General features: G+C 51.4%; 1 protein-coding gene across 4 annotated transcripts; it reads left to right on the top strand.

The window, feature by feature from the left end:
* Nucleotides 1-21,029, top strand: ENDOV (endonuclease V). Of its 4 annotated transcripts, none has more exons than XM_005694075.2 (10): nt 1-81; nt 388-559; nt 7,529-7,663; nt 7,872-7,911; nt 9,102-9,214; nt 10,084-10,152; nt 10,463-10,591; nt 13,151-13,224; nt 14,006-14,064; nt 20,202-21,029. In XM_005694075.2, the coding sequence occupies exons 1-10, from the start codon at nt 26-28 to the stop codon at nt 20,219-20,221; spliced, it is 867 nt and encodes a 288-aa protein (XP_005694132.1). In that variant the 5' UTR covers nt 1-25; the 3' UTR covers nt 20,222-21,029. The 4 variants fall into 4 exon arrangements, with proteins under 4 accessions (XP_005694132.1, XP_005694131.1, XP_005694130.1 ...); XM_005694074.2 differs by lacking the exon at nt 20,202-21,029 and adding an exon at nt 15,945-16,781; XM_005694073.2 differs by lacking the exon at nt 20,202-21,029 and adding an exon at nt 15,647-16,781.

Below are 21,384 nucleotides of genomic sequence, written 5' to 3'. Positions count from 1 at the left end.
GGAAGGGCGCGCTCCAGGCAGCGCCATGGCCGGAAAGGCGGCTGGAAAACCGCCTGAGGAAATCTTGTTGGACTGGAAACGGTAATGAGGCAGGGGACGCGCAAAGTCCGGGGATTGGAGCGACGTGGTTCCCCGCGGATCTCCGACTTCATAACCCCTAACTTGGGGCCCCAGGGGCCTGGGCCTGCTTTTGGCTTGCGGGCGAAAGGGCTGTAGCTTCCGGGACCGCGTCTGGGTCTCAAGGGAGGGAGGGACTTCCAGACCAGGTGGGTCCCTGGTAGAGCTTCGACTCCCGGGCCTGGAATCCACGTGAGGGTGGCCGCAGCTGGACCGCGGGGTGCGGGGTTTCTGGGCTGGGCGGACCGCTGGACCTGTTTCTACTCTCAGGGAGCAAGCCTCGTTGAAGGCCCGTGTTGTGGACCTGGACACGGAGGCTTGGCAACGGGACCCCGCCTTCTCAGGGCTGCAGAGGGTCGGGGGCGTGGACGTGTCTTTTGTGAAAGACGACAGTGGCAGCGCCTGCGCCTCCCTGGTGGTGCTCAGCTACCCAGAACTTGAGGTAACCCCTAGGGGACTCTGGCCAGGGGCCGCACCGCTGCGTCCCCGTGTGCGTTAGTGAGAGAGGCGGGACTCTGGACAGGGAACAGTGCCAGAGTAGAACCCCGCTTCTCCTCTTGTGGGAGTTAACTAATAAATTGGAAAGCTTTTGAAGAAAAGAGGAGGGGAACAAAAACTGACTAGATTCTGTGACCTAAATCCAAATTAACTCATATCTCCAAGTTTGGCAGTCATCTTTTGCTCCCCATCTCAGGAACCTACAGCAACATACACTCAAGTTGCCCAAGATGCTGGAAATCTCTGTCTTCCCATACCCCTCAGCTGGTCACACACTAACTACATTTTTTCCACCACCTAAAATCACTGGAGTCTGTCCCCTTGTCTTTATCGCTGCTGCCCCTTCTTGGCTGTACCACTGTCACCTCTTAAGTAGGTGACAGGTGGAATCTTCCCCGGGTCCTTTCTCCATGCTGCCAACAGAGCAGTTTTCCTAAAAAGCAATGTGAGCAGTCACCACCTAGTCCAGTTAAAACACTTAAGTGCCCATCCTGTGATCGCATAGTAAATAAAAATAACACTAACAAGGCATAAAGAGATCTCTAGTCTTTCCCATTCTGTTGTTTTCCTCTATTTCTTTGCATTGATCGCTGAAGAAGGCTTTCTTATCTCTTCTTGCTATTCTTTGGAACTCTGCATTCAGATGCTTATATCTTTCCTTTTCTCCTTTGCTTTTCGCCTCTCTTCTTTTCACAGCTATTTGTAAGGCCTCCCCAGACAGCCATTTTGCTTTTTTGCATTTCTTTTCCATGGGGATGGTCTTGATCCCTGTCTCCTGTACAATGTCACGAACCTCATTCCATAGTTCATCAGGTGCTCTATCTATCAGATCTAGGCCCTTAAATCTATTTCTCACTTCTACTGTATAACCATAAGGGATTTGATTTAGGTCATACCTGAATGGTCTAGTGGTTTTCCCTATTTCCTTCAATTTAAATCTGAATTTGGTAATAAGGAGTTCATGATCTGAGCCACAGTCAGCTCCTGGTCTTGTTTCTGTTGACTGTATAGAGCTTCTCCATCTTTGGCTGTAAAGAATATAATCAATTTGATTTCGGTGTTGACCATCTGGTGATGTCAATGTGTAGAGTCTTCTCTTGTGTTGTTGGAAGAGGATGTTTGGTATGACCAGTGCATTTTCTTGGCAAAACTCTATTAGTCTTTGCCCTGCTTCATTCCACATTCCAAGGCCAAATTTGCCTGTTACTCCAGGTGTTTCTTGACTTCCTACTTTTGCATTCCAGTCCCCTGTAATGAAAAGGACATCTTTTTTGGGTGTTATTTCTAAAAGGTCTTGTAGGTCTTCATAAAACCGTTCAACTTCAGTTTCTTCAGCGTTACTGGTTGGGGCATAGACTTGGATTACGGTGATATTAAATGGTTTGCCTTGGAGACGAACAGAGATCATTCTGTCGTTTTTGAGATTGCATCCAAGTACTGCATTTTGGACTGTTGTTGACCATGATGGCTACTCCATTTCTTCTGAGGGATTCCTGCCCGCAGTAGTAGATATAATGGTCATCTGAGTTAAATTCACCCATTCCAATCCATTTTACTTCGCTGATTCCTAGAATGTCGACATTCACTCTTGCCATCTCTTGTTTGACCACTTCCAATTTGCCTTGATTCATGGACCTGACATTCCAGGTTCCTATGCAATATTGTTCTTTACAGCATCGGATCTTGCTTCTATCACCAGTCACATCCATGACTGGGTATTGTTTTTGCTTTGGCTCCATCCCTTCATTCTTTCTGGAGTTATTTCTCCACTGATCTCCAGTAGCTTATTGGGCACCTACTGACCTGGGGAGTTCCTCTTTCGGTATCCTATCATTTTGCCTTTTCATACTGTTCATGAGGTTCTCAAGGCAAGAATACTGAAGTGGTTGCCATTTTGAACTGTGGTGTTGGAGAAGACTTGAGAGTCCCTTGGACTGCAAGGAGATCCAACCAGTCCATTCTGAAGGAGATCAGCCCTGGGATTTCTTTGGAAGGAATGATGCTAAAGCTGAAGCTCCAGTACTTTGGCCACCTCATGCGAAGAGTTGACTCATTGGAAAAGACTCTGATGCTGGGAGGGATTGGGGGCAGGAGAAGAAGGGGACGACAGAGGATGAGATGGCTGGATGGCATCACGGACTCGATGGATGTGAGTCTGAGTGAACTCCGGGGGATGGTGATGGACAGGGAGGCCTGGTGTGCTGCGATTCATGGGGTCGCAGAGTCGGACACGACTGAGCGACTGAACTGAACTGATCAAGGCATAAAGGCTCTTCATGATCTCACCCCTGCTTAATGTAACTCACAATAGGTTCACCTCTGGCCACCACCCACGTTCATCACCCACTTCCCATTCTGGAGGACTTCAGCTTCCTCAAGCACTCCATGCTGTATCTGCCTGCCTGACCTTTGCAGTGATGTTTCCTCTCCTGGAATATTTTTCATGTGGCTAACTCCTCCTGGTCTCTTAGGTCCTCCAGTAAGCCCCCCAGCTCGTCCTACAAGACCAGGAGTTGCTCCCAGGATCCTCTCATTCCTCTCTATCATCTGGGATAGAATTGGCCTGTGTGTCTCCTGCACCAGAATGTAAACGCCACAATAGTAGAAACTGTACTCTCTTGCACACCAGTTGTAGCCTTGGCACTTAGCTTGATGCCTGGCACATAGAAGATGCTCAAATAGATATGTGAATGAATGAACAGTGCACCCACCATTCCTTTGGAGTCAACAGCTCAGAAAGCCTTGGCTGAAGAAGAGCTTGACAAAGAAACTTCTGCTCTGGAGCTTCAGCATTTCCCCCTCCGTGCTCCTCTGCCTGCTCCCAAAGCTGCCGTCTTCCTGCCTCAGTGTCTTTGCACTTTACTCGAAGAGCTTTTAGTCAAAATTTAGCAGAAAAATATTAATACCTGACTCAAGAGTTTGGTGAGGAATAATTGAGATCATGCATGGAAAGCAATTAACATAACGGGCATGTGGTAAGCCCTCAAAAAGTAAATGCTAAGCTACTGTTAATTCTTAGGACAGCTTCTCATTTTTCAATTCAGTTGTTCCTGTCGCTCTGTACCTTTCTCTACCTACAGAATTAATCATCTTCTTATCCTAGGTCTCTGTTTTGCATGTGTTCTTACAGTACTTCTCACACTGTATTAAAGTTACTGATTTAAGAGATCCTCTCAGATCTTACAGCCTATTAGCAGAGCACTCTCCCTATTACAGTAGTCAACTCCCCTTCATTGCAGTAATCATTTTGAAGAGTCTCTCCTTGTTTAGTTGCCAAGTCGTATCTGCCTCTTTGCAACCCCATGGACTCTAGCCTGCCAGGTTCCGCTGTCCATGGGATTTCCCAGACAAGAATAGTGGAGTGGGTTGCCAGTTCCTTCTCTAGGGGATGTTCCCGACCCATCTCAAAGAAAAGAAGTTATTTTTCCCACCGTCTGTAGGTTCTCAAGAGTAGGGTTATACTGTATTTTTTTTCAGAACCCCCAGCACTTGGATGTAGTCAGCACTTGCCATCCTATGCTATGGGTGCTTAGTCTAAGGAATGCTCTTATAAGAGTCTGGTCCAGTGGCTCCCAAATGCCTGTCTATGATTCTGTGCAATCAGAATCACCTGGAAGTGTGTTTAGAAATAAGATTTCGTAGGCAGATCTGTATAGAGTATTGTAGGCAAATCTGTAGCAAGTAGTGTTGTGGTTGCCAAGGGCTAGCGATTGAGATGGAGGGTAACTGTTACTGAGTATAAGAATTATCTAGGAGAGATTAAAATGTTCTAACATTAGATTATGGCAATGGTTGAATGACTCTCTAAATACCAGAAATGGTTGAATTATACTCTTCAAGTAATTTTATGGTAGCAAATTATATCTCAATAAAGTTGTTAAAAAAAAGATTCCCGGGCCCCTCTCCATTTACTGTTTTTGCTTTTTTTTGACAATCCTTCCTGTGATTCCATAGCAAACCCAGGCTGAGAGTCTCTGTTCTGCCATTCACACAGCCAGAAACTCTTCTCATCATGCCTGACAAATTGTGGCCTCACACAGAGCCCATTCCATCATTGGAAGAGCATGTTCTTTTCCACATAGAGCTGAAATTTACTTGTTTTCTGCTTTCTGGTGCAGAGTACAGGACAAACTTTTCCTGCCCTTCTCTGAAAACCCTCCTAGTTGAAGACCATTGTGTGTTCTTCTGAGTCTCACTGGGGTGATTCCCAGCTCCTTCTCTTGCTGCTGGCCCTCTGGCCCGCCTGCAGTAAGCAGGGCTCGTTTTTATATCCAGCACCCAGAACTGAATTGAGTACCTCAGGTGCAGTTCAGCCGTTTGGTTCATCCATTGGTGAGCCTGATGCTAGCTTAGGTTGAAACTTGCAGATCTTCACAGAGGTTATGGACCATCCAGATCATGCCCACGTGCTAACTACACACTTGATTTTTCCCTGTCCCAGATTTGTAACTTGAGAATGTGCACACATACTGAAAAGTTGAAATAACACATTGAACACCTGTATTCCCTCTAAAGATTCAGCTGGTTTTGCGGTCTTCTCTGTGTGCATGCTGAGATTCAGGAGTGTCTCCCAGAGCTTGTGAGAGCTCAGCAGACTTGTCCTAGAGTGACATTTTTCTGCATACCAGCGGTGTCGTCATCACACCTTAGAATGCACATACATAATTCCATCACCCCTTCCATAACACATTTCCCCAGTGGTCCTTAATCTCTAAAATGTGTTCTCTGATCTGTAAGACTTTGACATATTTTATGTTAAATAATTACTGTTGCCAGTAGATGATTGCTGTGGGGATTTTTTTTTGTTGAGGGGGTTCCAGTATGTTGCCTGTTTACTTTTTTTCCACTAAGATTCATCTTGAGTTGGCTCTTACGTGTTTCCCCGAGTTCCCAGTTGGGTCTTTCAATGTGTGGGGTCAGATCACTTTTTATTTTGGGAACGTTTCTTAGATTGTGCTTTTAAGTGTTAGTTCTATTTATTATTTCAGCTCCACAGTTTTGTTTCTCTTTTTCAATCGTACATATGCTGGGTTTTCTAACTTGCCAGGTTTTTTTATGGTTCTGTTTTTATTTCTGCCAGGTTGTGCTCTGTTAATTTCCCTCTGATGCACAACTGATTGGGGGCAGCATTTCATCAGCTCAAAGGCATTGATCATTGCCTTCTGAGTTCTTGTAGTTTTTGTGTACAGCCTCTCTCTGTTGACTTGTAAGTTATATTTAAAGAGGAAACTCAAGGGCTGGGGGTGTGGGTGGATTGTTGGGTTTCTTAAGTCTTGAACTGTGACGTGTAGTCATATTAATAAATGGTGTTCTTTTCTGAAGCAAAGATGGCCAGTGTGTCTTCTGATTCTTTGATACTCTCGTTTCCAAAGGAGCTTACATTTCTGTCTTCACTGTCTTCTCCCTGAGTCCCCTAAGGCCAGGGCTGACCCCCAGATCTCATTCCATCAGGCTCCCAACCAGTAGGCCCTGCCACACCCCTTGCCCTTGCCCCATCCCCACCTGCCTTCCCAGTGCGGGGCCTGGAGCTGGCTCTGTGAGTCTGGGCTGTTTATTTCCACATGTAGGTGCACACTGATGATTGTACTATGTCGTCTCCTGGTTACGTGGGCATGGGGCCAGGGAAGGTTTGTCTCCTCTTCTGTGGATCTCTGGTTTCTGGAACTTATTCAGAGAGATTCAGACATAAGCAGCCACCATCAGCCTACGGGAACTCAGGCCACACTTCCCCTGTGTCCCTGTGAAGAGTCATTCTGTTGCATGGGGTTCAGCACTCCAGCCTGCTGGGGTCACTGGGAATTGAATTCTCCAGTCTGTCATCCACCTGGACCCTGCCCAGTCTAAATCACTGGCAGTTTTATGAGTCTCCTGTGAATCACTGATAAAAATATTGGAAGAACAAGCCCTTCCTTAATGCTGTAATCCCTTCACTTGGACATGCCGTTATGACCCAGCTTAGAGGGAGAGGTGAAAGTATGATTTTGAAAGCTGTCACCAAGAGATCAGGGTGGGGGTGGCTAGTAACAATCCAGGACATCCGAGGTTTCTGGAGAAGTGTGCTTAGTGGGAAACGTTCTCTACCTCAAGCAGGTCTGGCTCTGATGAAAACTCAAGGTTAAAGGACTTAGGGATGCCATCCTGTGCTCTGAGCAGGCCCTTTACCATTCTAATGAAGTGGGAACAGGAGCCCCTCTTCCATGCTGTGGTAGGACTTTGAGTTTGAAGAACAGTCTGCCAGAGCATGTGAAAACTGGATGGTCCCCAGCAGGTCTGCCTCAGACCTCTGGCCCCTACTCCTCCCAGCATCAGCCAGGCCTTTTAGCACATCTCCGGGGGTAACCCCCTTTCTCTCTCTGGGGTTATTTGCAACCTCAGAATTTTTCCTTTTGGACTCTCCAGTCTCTAAGGATCTAGTTCTCTTCCAGACTGCCTCTCAGATCATGCCTGTCCTTTGTCTGAAATATTTGCACTCTCTTTTCATAAAGCAAGAGTTGCCCTTCTTGCTGTGTAGCTTCTATGAAGACCTGGCCTTTTCTTCCCCGAGGCACCATCTCAGGAGCCGCTGGCATCCTTATTCACAGGTTCTTCTTGTGCTTGGTCTTCTGTGAGCCTCCAGACGGGCTGGCAGCAGGGTGAGCAGGAAGACAGCAGCTCTGACTTAACAAAGGAGGCAGCCTGAGGAGGGCCTGGTACAGACCAGGTGTGGCCAGTGCCTTTGAAATGGCAGCATTTGAATCCCCACAACCCACCTGTGTCCCTAGATACTGAGGAAGGGAAGGGGGGACTTGGGGGTGCGCCTGGGAGATGGAGTGATAAGGATTGACAGATGAGGGCTGAGGGCGGGCAGGGGGAGGTGCCTGGGGCCGAGCATGCCTGGTGACCGGGTGCCTGGTGACCAGGTGCCTGGTGGCAGGTGCTGTATGAGGACTGCCGAATGGTGACCCTGACAGCCCCCTATGTTTCGGGCTTCCTGGCCTTCCGAGAGTTGCCTTTCCTGGTGGACGCAGTGCAGCAGCTTCGGCAGAGGGAACCCTGCCTCATGCCCCAGGTAAGTACCTCACTGGGCTGGAGGGAAGGCCCTCCTCAGGCCTTGCCCCATTGCAGGGAGAGGTTCCATGAACTTCCTGGAGGAGTACTTTTGCCTCAAGAGGGATAAGACCCAAAGAACTGGGTCCCTCCTCTTGCTCTGGGATGCCCTGGCCTGATGGACGTGAGGTGCTTCAGCTGACTCTGACTTTCCCCTGTGGCTCTTCCAGGTCCTTTTTGTGGATGGAAATGGGGTGCTGCACCACCGAGGTAATCCTGCTCCCAAGACGGCCCAGGAGGGTTGTAGGAGAGGGACCTAAAGGGGGCAGTCGCCTGCACCAGGCCATGGGCCCTCTGCTCCCTAGCCTGGCCCTGCAACTCCTGGTTTTGCTTTCCTTGTCAAGACCCCCTAGTAAAGAGCCCCTGCTTCTCTCCACCCCTACCTCTTTCCTGCTTGTCTCCACTACATGTGCTGGCCCAGCTCAGGCACCACCACCCAGTTTGGACACAGTGCTACCAAAAGTTGTAGACCTTGAGCTCAGCTGGGGCTTCCTTGGTGGCTCAGGTGGTGAAGAATCTGCCTGCAGTGCAGGAGACCTGGGTTTGATCTCTGGGTTGGGAAGATCTCCTAGAGAAGGGAATGTCAACCCACACCAGTATTCTTGCCTGGAGAATTCCATGGACTGAGGAGCCTGGCGGGCTGCAGTCCATGAAGTTGCAAAGAGTCAGACACAACTGAGCGACTAACACTTTCACTTTTACCACTTGGGGCTCAGCTAGCCTGTCCCACTGGCGACCTGCCCTGTGTCCTAGGCAGACCCTTGCCTGAACCAAGCAGGAACGGACACATGTGCCCCACCGACACAGGGGAACTTTGACCCAGGAGAAAACCACCAAGGGGAAGGGGCTGTCATACCCTCAGATATAAAGCTGGAGGTCAGGCAGCAGAGGGAGTCGAGGAGGGTTGGCATTGTGTTTTCAGTCCCTGCCCTGGGAGCCTGTGGGCCCAGAGCCACCCTGGATGCTAGTGCAGGACCAGCAGGCCAGCCCTGGGCCTTGACCCCAGTCACTGTTACCCTGGCCTCCTGGCAGGAACCCCAGAGAGCTGGGGCAGTTAGGGCAGAGACCCAGAGGCCTGAAGGTAGCCACAAACGGAGGGGAGGATGGAAGGTGCCAGAAAATGAAAGGAGAAGCTAGTGAAATGTGTGAGCATGTTAATTGTAATTAGGCTCCTAATCTAGTCAGATGGAGGGAGGCATCCATCCAGCCTGCCAGCTGGGAAGTTGGGGAAGAGGGCCAGATTCAAGGTCAAGGTGGGGCTCTGAGGCCTGTACCCCCAGTCCTTGCCCACCAACAGGCCTCCACTGATGGGAAGCTCGGTGAGGCTCTAGTGTGTCCCCCACCCTGATTCCTGACTGCTGGGCTCACTGCCCCAGCCTCATCTTCCTTTGCCCCTGCAGGTTTTGGGGTGGCCTGCCACCTTGGTGTCCTCACAGACCTGCCTTGCATCGGGGTGGCCAAGAAACTCCTGCAGGTGGACGGGCTCGAGAACAATGCTCTGCACAAGGAGAAGGTGAGGGGGCCTGTGTGGCGCGGGACACAGACTGCCCTGCTGTGAGCCAGCTCCACTGAGACACTCTCTTCCCATCCTGGGTCACTAGCCAGAATGAGGAGACCAGAGTTGCTCGTGGGTGGTGGGCCATCTCTGGAGACCTGGAACTCCTCTCCTAGCCTCTGGGCACACGTTTGCCTGTCCTGCTCTGTCCACCTTGACCTGCGTGCTGCTGTGGCGCCCACTGGGAGCAAAGCCTGTAGGTACTGGGCATTCGGGCCCTGTGCAACGTTCCGTGCTTTTCCTCCCACGTGGAACTGGGGCACCTACCTGCCTGGGGCATCCCGTCCTCTGGGACCCTTTCCAGAGGGGGACAATGACATGCATGGCTCACCCACCTGGACAGCCGACTGGGAGCAGGGATCAATTGTGTCTGTCCTATCCTTCCAGCTCCCCATGCCTGAGTGGAGCATGTGTGTGTTGAGTTGACAGGGGTTCCTGACCCACTCAGCGAGCCAATCCCTACCACCTGAGAAAGTTTGTCAGATTGAATGAGAAGTGCTCAAATTTGTAGCAGGAGAGAAAGCAGCAGGAAATAAGCAGCCTCGAGCAGGTTGTGGCCCTGTGTGTACACCATCCTGGTGCTTCCTCACCCCCAGCAGTGGGTGGGCTACTGCCCCGTCTCTGCTGCAGGGTTGAGAGGAGAGCATCTTGTCAGGGTGGGACAGTGCTGTAGGTGGTGCCTGGAAGCAGGACCCACTCACGGGATGGGCCGTTCCATCTCCTTGCTCAGCAACTGCTCATGGTTTGAAAATGAGCAGGCTTGCCTTCAGCCCTTCACCGAAAAAGGTATTCTCCAAGTTTGTTTTTTTTTTTCCTCTGTTTTCCAGATACAGCTCCTAAAGGCTGGAGGAGACTCATTTCCTCTGATGGGAGGCTCTGGGACCGTCCTGGGCAGGGTAAGTGGCCAGGGGTCTCTGCCCTGCTGAGGCAGACCCCTCAGCTGGGCCCTGGGTTAGCACCGTGTAATGTGTGTACCCCAGACCTTGCCACTCTGGCTGACCCTGCATCTTTACTTCCTCCTCTCCAAAACTGTGCTGAGGAGGCCTCTGTGTCCTCACTGGCCCTATCCTATCCCCAAGACAAGCAGCAGGAAGGTGCCCTGAAGGTGCCACCAGTCCCCCAAGCCCCTGCCCGCCAGCTGAGATGTGTCAGTCCTCTCACCCACAAAGCTTGCCCAGCACCCTGACCTTACCCTCTCTGTCACAGGCCCTGAGGAGCCACGACCACAGCACCAAGCCCCTCTATGTCTCTGTGGGCCACAAGATAAGCCTGGAGGCAGCTGTGCGCCTGACCCACAGCTGCTGCAAGTTTCGGATCCCGGAGCCCGTGCGCCAGGTGAGTGGGCTGCCAGGTGGGTGGGCTAGCGCATAGCACCTACTTTTCCTGTGCCCTTGGGCTTAAGAGCTTGCCACAGGCACCTGTGGGAGAGTCTGTTTGGGTCACATTGGGCCCTGGAGGGGAGGAGAGGGGCCTGGAAGGTACAGAGTTCCCAGGACTCATCCTGGAGCCCTGCCCTGCCTGGCCCTGTGTTCAGCTTCTCAGCCTCCTGCACCCTGGGTCACTGGGTGAATCAGCTGATGTCAGCTCAAATGCCAGCCGCCTGAGGGCCCAAGCTGCCCAGCTGGCCTGGGAGGGAGCAGCTGTCCTCGGCTGGGGGGCCCCTGCAGGGCCACTGGGCACAGCTGAGGAAGACTGGTGCCAGAAATGCCAATCAGGCCACACCAGGCACGTAGCGCCAACTCGAGGCCAAAGAGGATCAGAATTCTCATGGACAAGTTGGCCCAGCCAAGAAAAAGCTTGGTCTGCTGTGCAGGAGATAGAACCTTATGCAAGATGCCCTTGGGCCACCTTGCTGTCTTGGCCACAAGGAGGTACCCAGCGGGTACAAGTTCCTGGAAGCCCGTGAGTCGAAGATCTGTGGGAAGCTGCCTTCAGGGAGAGGCCTGCTGGAAGAGGAAGGGCAAGGGCAGTCCAGGCCCGAGGATCAGCATTTACAAAGACTGTAGGGCAGGAAGGAGTTTGATGCCCAGAAACTAAGGGGAATGTATGGCAGGAGCCCTGGCCTGGGGGAGCAGGTGGAAGCCGGTGCGCGTTGCGGCAGGTCTTCAGGTTTACCACAGGGCTTTGGGTGTGATTTGGGAGGGAACTCTGTCAGATTTGCCTTCCCAGCAAGGTCTGTGGCCTGTGCTGCATCAGCTGGAGGCAACCTGGCCGAGGGCCCACCCAGTCTCTCAGCTCAGCACCAGCTGCTTTGCATACCCCGAGAGCCTGGGGTTTGGGGCTTCCCGGCTGGTGGTGTACAGGGTAGCCTCCAGGTGGCAGCAGTAGCATGCACACGACTGTTGAAGCTCACGCCGGCAGCTCCAAGGGCTCCACAGAGCCTAGGCTCCTAGGGTGACTTCAGGTAGACATGTTGAGCCCACAGCCTCAGCCTCACTCCCTCCCTCCCCACACAGGGTTTGTAAATGCATAGGTTCTCAAGCTTGTGGCATGTGTCCTGGTCCCAGAAAACCTTTCCTGTCCCATTCCCACCCACCTGTGCAACCTTGTCGGCAGAGGTTGGGGCAGGAGTGGGGCTGGGAACGAGGACAGAAGATTTCTTCCCAGGCTCTCAGAACCAGAGACTCCACTGAGCTGGTACTATGGGCAGGTCTTTGTCTGTCCACCTCTCTCCTTGCCCCAGAGTGGATGATCACTGTGTCCTTGCAGGTGGGGGGATACCCCATAAAGTGCCATCAGCCCCTCAGAGGTGGGCAACACTGTGTGTGTACTCTTGAGAAAAATCAAACATCTGCATCCAGGAGCCCACCCACCCTGTTGCTTCCAGGAAAGGGGGTGGGGTTCCTTCCAGTGGCACTGGCCATCTCTTGATCTATCTTCTTCCTGGGCCCACTCACCTGTGTACCTTTTGCCCTCCTGACTTAATTCTGGAAGCTCAGAGGAGAAGCTGAGAGAGGGGTTTAAGGCCGGCTCCGTTGGTCACAGGCCCTTTGTCCCCCGGCCAGGCCAGGCTGCTTTAGGGGAAGGGAGGTGGTACTGCCTCACGTCTCCAGGGCCTTTCCCACCTGGATACCCTGCTGCCCACCCTGCCCACTTGCCCGTTCACTCTGAAATAGAAGCAGTCAGGAGGATTAGCTGTTGTGTCCTTTAGTCTTGTGGCCCAAAGTGGGGCTAAGCCCATTGGAGGTGGGATCAGGGGCCTCCCTGAGGCCAGGCCCCCTGGAAGGGGGTCAGCCAGTGGGAGAACCCAAGTGGAAGGTTTCTGGGGGCCCCTCTCAGAATTGATCGCTTCTCTCCAGGATGTGTCTGATACCAGCCTGTGGCCCACAAGCCCCCTTTGATTCTGGTGACTCTGCAGAACTTTCCAGACACTTCCCCACAGACAGAGTTAACAGCTAACACTACCCAGCATTAAGCATTAGTCGCTTAGTCGTGTCTGACTCTATGCAACCCATGGACTGTAGTGTCAGTCCATGGAATTCTCTAGGCAACAATACTGGAGTGGCCATTTCCTTCTCCAACGCTACCTAGAGAGCCAGATGAACCAAAAGTGGGGACAGACAAGCTGGGCTGAGGATAACCTTCAGAGAAGAGAGTTTTAGCAGGAAAAACATCAGCTCAAGCAAAACATACAGGGAAGCACAAGCTATAAGCCCACTGAAAGCCAGCTGAAACAGGAGTGGGGCACCCAGCCGGTTCCCTTAGGCCATCAAGCACCTTGACCAGAGGGCCTGGGCATCCTGGCACCCACACATGATGGGGCTGCTGCTTCTTGTCCTGAAGGTCAGGCCCCTGTGGGCTTTCCCAGGAGAGGCCACCCTTCTAGGTGAGGACTGGTCCAGAGGCCAGCATGGGACCCCAGCTACCGCCTCTCACTCTAGCCCTCCTCCCCAGGCTGACATCCGCTCCCGAGACTACATCCGCAGGACCCAGGAAGTCCAAGGGGTCCCTGCCCCGCAGTCGGGGAGGTGAGTGCTGGGCTGGCTGGGTCATGCCCACGTGGGGCCATTTCTGGTGGCTGGGCCTCTCTCAGTTGTGATGCTGCAGCTCAGGCCAGACATGCAGGGCCAGGCAGCAGACGCAAAGTTCCTGAGGGGACAGGAGAGAATGCTGGGCACCAGTGTGGACTCCATGTTCAGTGCGAACTCTCCAGAAACCCTCATAGTCCACTGCTTACCTCCCACCCTGGCAGCCCCCAGCTTACCTTGGTCCATTTGTGAGGCCCTTGGGTTCCACAGAAAGGGCAAGGGAGTCAGATGGTCTCAGCTCACAACCTGGTTCTGCACCAGCTGTGTCATTTGCTCTCTCCAGGCCTGTTCCCTCACCTGTGTGGTACACATTAATTCTCATCGTGCTCTGTGTGTGCAGGAGCTGCTTGCTTAATCCTGACAGCACTTCCATAAGACAAGCACTGTGCTCACTTCGCAGATGAGGAAACTGAGGCAGTGAGGTGGCAGCCGGCAGCTCCCATGTCAGGCCTGTCCTCTCCTGCTCGGAGCCCTTGGCAAGCACAGCGTTTCCTCTGTGTTCCCTTCCCCTCCTGGCCTGCACTTGGCTAAGCTGCTTTGAGGACTAGGGGGGACCCCTGAACTCTCCCAGTGGTAGGGGTTGGCCATCAGGATCTGCCTTGCCCTCTGACCTGGGTCCTCAAGCCCCTAAGGATCCAGGTTGGCTCAGCTTCCAGAGACCATCTGGTAAGTGAGGAGGGCTCTGGTGTTTGATGCTGTCATTTCTTGATGTCATTACCAGGAGCAAGGAGGCACAAAGGCCAAAGGCGTGCCCCCAAGGAGTCTCAGAAGAGCCTGCAGGTAAGGATGGGCTCCTTGAAGCCCAGAACTGAAGCCCCTAGGCCCAGGAGCCCAGAGGCAGTAGAGCAAGGGCTGGGGGTGGCACTGAGCTAGATGCCAGGTAGACTGCTGGGCTTTCTGCTCCAACTCATCTTTGGGGACTGAGGGAATGGCCTACAGAACAAGTAGGGCACCCATGCCCAAGGACATGGGGACGCAGCAGGTAGAGCCATTCTCAGATGAACTGGGGTGGCCACCTTCCCGTTCTGCAGTCATGGGGCCTAGGGGCCCAGAGCAAGCTCAGTGGAATACAGCTCACATGGCAGGGCACCAGATCCAGAGAACCCGTGACATTAATTTCCCAGGAGCACAGGAAAGGATTCAAGGTTCACAGGGAGTTTTCTGGTGTTTTTGTGTTCTGTTCTGAAAGTGCCCAGGTGGGCTTATGGCTACGAGACTATGCATACATCCACACCTTCTCCTGGCCCATCTGCTCCTCTGAGTGTACATGCTGCTTTCACTTCATGATCACTTGTAAACCAGGACCCAGCTCCCTGCCGACCTGAGCCACTCCTGCTTTGCCCAGGGAGGGTCTAGACTGGGGTGGCTGCTGTTAGGCTTGGCCCCTGGCTGCCCTGCCGGTCTCCAGCCTGTCTGCTTCTGGCACATGCAGGGCCAGGAGAAGGGCAGAAGAGCTGCATCTTAGCCTGGAAGAGGCTGAGCTTGGAGGAGACATACAGGGACAGTTTAGGCTGAAGGGATGGGTGCCAGGCGGAGGGCTGGAACTGGTGCCAGAAGGGGTGGATGTTGGCATCTGTTGTCCTGGCCAGGGTCTGTGAGGGTGGGCAGCCCACTGCGTTCAAGTGCCAATAGCTCTCCCCCATCCCTGCCAACTTGACGCACTCTGCCCTGCCAGCCTCTTCACCCAGAAGCCCAGCCTCAAAAGGCATCTCCACCTTGGGAAGCAGCTCTGCCTCATCCCTGACTCTGGCCCTTGACCGGCCATGCCCCTCAGTGTGAGCTAAATCCCAGAAGGCCACACAGCTCCACCCACAGCCTCCAGGGCTCCACCCACAGCCTCCAGTCCTCCACCTGCCAGCTCACCCCCAGGCCCCCGGGTTCCCTAAGAACTCTGGGATCTTTGCCGAGAGATGTGAAGAATCTCTGAAGGCCTTTCTTGCCATTTATACTGCCTCTCAAGAAGGAGCTGCTTGTCATGATTTGACAGCCTGGCACAGAAACCCAGGGAAGCCTCAGGTCTTAGCACTCCCTCTGTTCTCTGCTCTGGTGTCTCTCCTTTCATTCATGATGAGAAAGGAGCTCTCTTCCAGGCCTGGGCTCCTAGGAGAAGCAAAGGGGACAAATGAGCAAGGCATCCAGCTGTTTGGGGCTTGCAGGGTACTGTCCCCCTTCTGCTTAACCTCTGCTCTTGAAGCCCATTGTTAGGATATTGCAGTAGGAAACAGGACCATTCCAGGGTGGGGGGCTTCTGGGTACAGAGGACCTCCTGGGGTCAAGTGGCACCTGTGCTGGGTGCCACTCACATGCTTGTGGTCTCCATTCAAAGGCCTGCTGGGCAAGCAACTTCTGGCATGTTCCACAGGCACCTCCAAGGGGACTCCTGCAGGCGGGAAGGCCTGTCCCAGATTCTGATCTCCAGTCCTCCCCAGATGTCCACACTGGCACATCTTTCTTCTCACCTCCACTTCCACTGTCCACCCAGTCCTGGGACTGAAAAAATACCTGCTCATCACAGCCGGGGGTGCACAGGGAGCCCCACCTCACCCCACCCTTCCTAGCAGGCCCTGGGCCATCTGCCCACTCACCCCAGGCTCTGGGATATTGTGGCTTTGGAACTTGCACCTCTGTACCTGCAGCTTCTGACTCCCTTGTGCTGGCAGTGCCCCTCCTGCCTCGGGTCTGTGTCCTGCGATGATCCAGGCACTTGTTTGATCCAGTTCGGGGACTGAGTGTGAGGATCCATGTGGAGTCCATGCCGGCGGGGCACAGTCATTTCCCAGTGAATGAAGAATGGAGGGTGTACAGCAGCAGCCGGGCTCCACACTGAGGCATTAGTGGTCAGAGGCAGGGACAGCCTGGGATCAACCAGGGATCAAACCCACAGCCCCTGCATTGGAATGCAGAGTCTTAACCACTGAACTGCCAGGGATGTCGCCTTTCATTTTCTTGATTGCGTCCTGTGAGTGAAGGTTTTAAAATTTGATGAAGTTCAGTTTATCTATTTTTCATTTGTTGCTTGTGCTTTGGTGTCATAACAATGAAACCATTGCCTAATCTGATGTCACAAAAATTTCCTCCAAGAGTTTTGTAGTTTCAGCACTTTCATTTGGATCTTTGACCCATTTTGAGGTAACTTTTGCATATGGATATTTTGGTCTTTTGTAATTCCATATGAATTTTAGAACCAGCTTATCCATTTCTGTCCCCCCCCACCACCAAAAAAGGCAGTTAGAATTATGATAGTGATTGAACTGATCAGTTTGGAGAGCACTGCTGTCTTAACAGGATTACCTCTTCCAGTTACTGAACTCAGGATCTTTTCACTTATTTATATCTTCTTTAATTACTTTTAACAATGTTTTGTGATTTTCCTTGAACATGTCTTGTCCTTCCTTTGGTAAAATTTATTACTAAGTATTTTATTGTTTTTGATGCTACTGTTTTATTTTTGAATTGCCCATTGAAAGTGTATAAAAATACAACTATTTTTATATCTTATATCTGACAACTTTGCTGTACTCATTTATTAGCACTAATGTGTGTGTGCATATGTATGTATGTATGTATAAGATCATGTTTTATGCGAACAGAGAAAGTTTTATTTCTTCCTTTCCCATCTGAATCTATCTGTTACAGAGGTAGAGAGACGGGTGCCTGATCTTGGGGGGGAAAGCTTTCAATCTTTCACCACAGAGTATGATGTTAGCTGTGGGTTTTTCAACCTTTATCAGCTTGAGAAAGTTCCTTCTATTCCTAGTTTCTCTGTGTTTTTATCATGAAAGGTTGTTGGATTTATCAAACGTTTTTTCTGCACCTTTGAAATGATCATTTTCCTTCATTCTGTTAATGTGATGTATTAGATTGATTGACTTTAATATTTTGAGCCACTCTTGCATTTTATCTTGGAATAAATCCCTCTTGGTCATAGTGTATAATCCTTTTACTATGCTGCTGAATTTGATTTGCTAGTATTTTGTTGAGGGCTTTTATATCTATATTCATAAGGGATACTGGTCTGTAGTTTTCTCATCTTGTGATGTCTTTGTCTGGCTTTGATATGAGGGTAATACTGGCTTCACAGAATAGTTAGGAAGTGCTCCCTCCTCTTTTCTTCTTTGGAAGAGTCTGAGAAGGATTGGTGTTGGTTCTTGTTAAACCTTTGGTAAAATCACAGTGAAGCCATCTGGCCCTGCGCTTGTCTTTGTTGGTAGGATTTTGATTACTGATTCAATCTCTTTGTTATCGGTCTATGAAAATTTTCTGTTCTTGAATCACTTGATAGTTTGTGTGTTTCTAGGAATTTGTCCATTTCATCCCGATTGTCTAGTGTGTTGGTGGCATACAATTGTTTGTGAAATTTTCTATTTCTATAAAGTTAGTAGTATTTCCACTTTGTTTACCGATTTTAGCAGTTTGAGTCAGTCTGGCAGTGAGTGGTTTTTCTAAGGACTGCTCTCCCCACCCTCACAATGCCTCTGTAGTGCCCCGGCTTGAGTGAGGAGTGGGAGGGCAGGGTCCACTGCAAGATTCAGACAGTCAGGACTCAACCTAGCTCTGCTTTCAAGGGCTTTCATCTCTTCCCACAAGCCCCAAAGACTATAAATCCCACCCCATCAGAATCTATTTATGGCCCCACCTAAATCCTGGCCTGACCTCAGAGGTTCCAGGCAAAGCAGTTGAAGGATAGCAGAGATTGGGTGGGCTAAGTGGGGGCTTAAGCCTGTCATGGAAGGCTTATGGGTGGAGGTGGGGGTGGGGTGGGCATCTGAACTTTAAAGAGACTAGCTTCAGGTACAGCCTGGAGGAAGAGAATCTGTAGCAGTGCTCGGACCCATTGGTCCCTTGGTCCTGTCTCCTGGCCACACCAAGGCCATATCAGAGATGAGAGGAAGAGAGAGAACATGTCAGCAGCTTGCTGGGATCCCTGGCTCACGCCAGGGTGGTGGGTGTGGATATAGCCCTGAGCATCTCGGAGGGGTAGGCCAGGCTGGGGGTTCATGTGGAGGGGTTGGAAAGATGGGGGTAGCACTGAAGCAACTGAAGGGGGCCAACGTGGAGCCTGAGGGCCTGCTGGCTGGGGTCATTCATGGGAGAGCAGGAAAGCAGTGGGAATGGGGCGGGGGCTTGGGGGTGGCATGTCCTGCCTGCCTCTCCCCCTGCCCCCAGGGGCTCTGCCCTGCAGAAGGCTGCACAGGAGCCTTAAGTGCCGTGGCGTCTGGGCTCCTTCCCACAGAGCCTTAAAAATAGGGCCGAGATGATATCCATCTTCACAGACCACAGCCTGCCCCAGAACCAAGAATAAGTCTCGAAACACTCAATAATTCAAATCAGATTCAAATAGATCTTCCTGTTAGCCCAGCAGCCTCTGTGCCTCTTTCCCAGGTCCCCAGGGGCTGAGCCTGGAGGCTACCACAAGCTTGTGGGCAGGCCTGGCCATTCCAGGTCACATCCAGGGTCCTCATGGCACCTGCCTCCAGGACCCTAGTCTGCCCACCCTCCCTACTTTTGGAGCAGTCAGGAACAGAGGACACCCAGGCCTGGGAGTTCTTTATGATCGGGTCAAGGCCAGGCCACAGGGAGGAGGCCTGGCCATGTTCCTAGCTGTCCCAAGGATCCCTCCCCTGTGCCTTTACTTTCTGATCACAGGTATTGACCTGTTTGAGCTTGTGTCTGAGCCAGGCTCCTTGGCCCCTTTGATCACACCTCCTCCCCACTCCTAGGGTCTCAGCCCTCCAGGGCTCAAGGGTCAGTCTGGGCTGCAGGGGAGCCAATCCCCCAACTTAGACCCCAGTCACTGGTACACACACAGCCCTTGAGGTCTGCTTTCCTCCCCTGGAAGGGTTCCCTAAGGGGCTTCACCTGGGGCTCTGTGGTCTGATGGGGACACCTGGGGACAAGGAAGCAGGGCCCTGGGTTCCAGCCTAAGGCCTCTGCACTTGCTGGGTTGGGGGAGGTGGGGGTTCCTCATCAGCCTGGCCCACCCACTGCAGGTTTGGCCCAGCCCCAGCAGTCCCTGTTGCACTGCCCTGGCGAGGCTCTGCGTGGAGTTTTACCAAATTATTAATTAAAGGCACAGGCATGCGGCAGCGCTGACATCCAAATGAATAGTACACTGGGTAATTAGGAGAGGTGTCATGGAAGTGATGGAGCACAGCCCACTGTCCCCATTTCACCTCCCTGGGAAACAGGAGCAACTTCTGGGTTTCCTACCATGATGGGCAGCCCTGGGGGCAGGGTAGGGAATGCAGGAAGTAAGGGCCAGGGGCACAGTTGTTGCTTGTGGACAGGGCTGGGTGCCCCCCAATCTGATTCCTCTCCACCCAACCAGCAGAAGACCTGGGAAGGGGGCAGGGAAGGTGGGAGGCAGGCTAGTGGAGGAAGAATGCAGTCCCAAGACAGACAGGTAAGCCAACCTGGATTAACTCAGAGACTGGGGAGACCGCTAGAGGCTCATGGTGGAGCAGGGGAGGACTGCAGCACATGGGGTGTGGGTCAGGGGTTCTTTCCAGGAAGAAGAGACAGCTCCCTAGGCCCTTTCTCAGGGCTGCAAGTGCCCAATGGAGAGCTGGGAGTGGAGAGCAGGCTGGGGTATTTTTGTCTTTTAGTTACTTAAAGTGCACTGGTGTTTTGGTGTTTTGTTGCGTGTGTTTTTTTTAAACCAGGGTTTTAAATATGCATAGTTTAAATAGTCAAACAGTAATGAAAATCCAGTAGATCCTAACCCACCCACTCCTCTCCTTTCTTGACTTCCCCTGCTCAAATGCAAAGTTTTGTTATTTCAGTTTTTAGGTTTTTTTTTTTTTCTCTCTCTTTTTTTTTTTTTTTTGGTGTGGGGGTTGTTTTTTTCATATTTACTTCTAAATTCCATTCTAATGTTGCCTTTCTTTTTTTTTTTTTCTCTTCCTTTTTTCCCCTAGAGTTTGAAATTATCCATTGATTTCCTGCTATGGGAGTTGAGAGTTTGTTTCCTCTCACATAGCCCCCCACACACTTTCCTTCATCTTCTCATTTTCACTGAATCAGAATTCAATGTCTGCATTATTCTTTCTTGGCACATACTATTCATAGCTGAGTAATGTAATATAGTTACATCTCCATTTTTGTACAACCTCTTGTTTTTCCTGCACTTGATAATTTCCTTATGTTTTTGGCTTGGTTATTTTCTGTGTATCCATTAGTTATTCTCAAACTCTGCAATAGAAATATAAATCCCTTTTTGGTACATTAAAAGCATCAGGCCATCTTGAATTTATTTTTTTTCTTGGAGCCTGTGGTAGTCAGCTTCCAAGATGGCCTCTTAGGGCTGATATAACCCCCTGGCCACATTGAACTAGGTCCATCTGTGTGACTTGTATGAAGGTGCAGAAGTGAAGGTGTGTCACTTCTGATGATAGGCCTAAAACACACTGGGACTTTTTTCTTGATGGTGTCCCCACCCTCCCTTTTCCCGCTCATTATTCACTTTGAGAGGTGAGCTGCCGTGTTATAAACTGCTCTGTGAAGTCCACGTGGCAGAGAACTGATCCCACCTGCCAGTCACCATATAAGGGTGCCATCTTGGGAGTACACCCCCCAGCCCTTATCAAGCCTTCAGGTGCCCCTGGCCCTGGCCATCGTCTTGACTACAACTTCATAAGAGACGCTGAGCCAGAACCAGCTAGCCCATCTGCTTCCAGGTCCCTACCCCTCAGAAACTATGAGAGAATATACCTTTGTTCTGAATAATATTTTAGTCTGCCAAAGCGTAACTAATATCGTGTCACTCCTTCTGTACCCACCTGACTCAATTGCCTTGTGTACCTGATGCACATCCAGCACCAGGGACCTCTCTCACCCTCATCTCACTCCTGTGTTGGCTCCTTTGTTATAATGGATGCATTATCTGATTTCTTCTTCAGAACCACAACTCCACCCTAACACCACCCTAGAAACTGGCAAGACCAGGAAAGGGGGATTTTTAAGTACCCAGAAGTGTCTTTGTTTCAAGACACAGGACACTGTGACATCTTTCAGGAGTCTGTCCACAGCCTCAAGATGCACCTCATTGTCCTGTGTCTCCTAGGTGGGTGGGAGATCTCTGTTTCCTCCTCTGGGCCTTCA

Source organism: Capra hircus, chromosome 19 (genome assembly GCF_001704415.2).
Source record: "Capra hircus breed San Clemente chromosome 19, ASM170441v1, whole genome shotgun sequence".
Taxonomy (NCBI): Eukaryota; Metazoa; Chordata; class Mammalia; order Artiodactyla; family Bovidae; genus Capra; species Capra hircus.
Note: the sequence above shows the minus strand (reverse complement) of the source record. Positions and strands in the feature narration are given on the sequence as shown.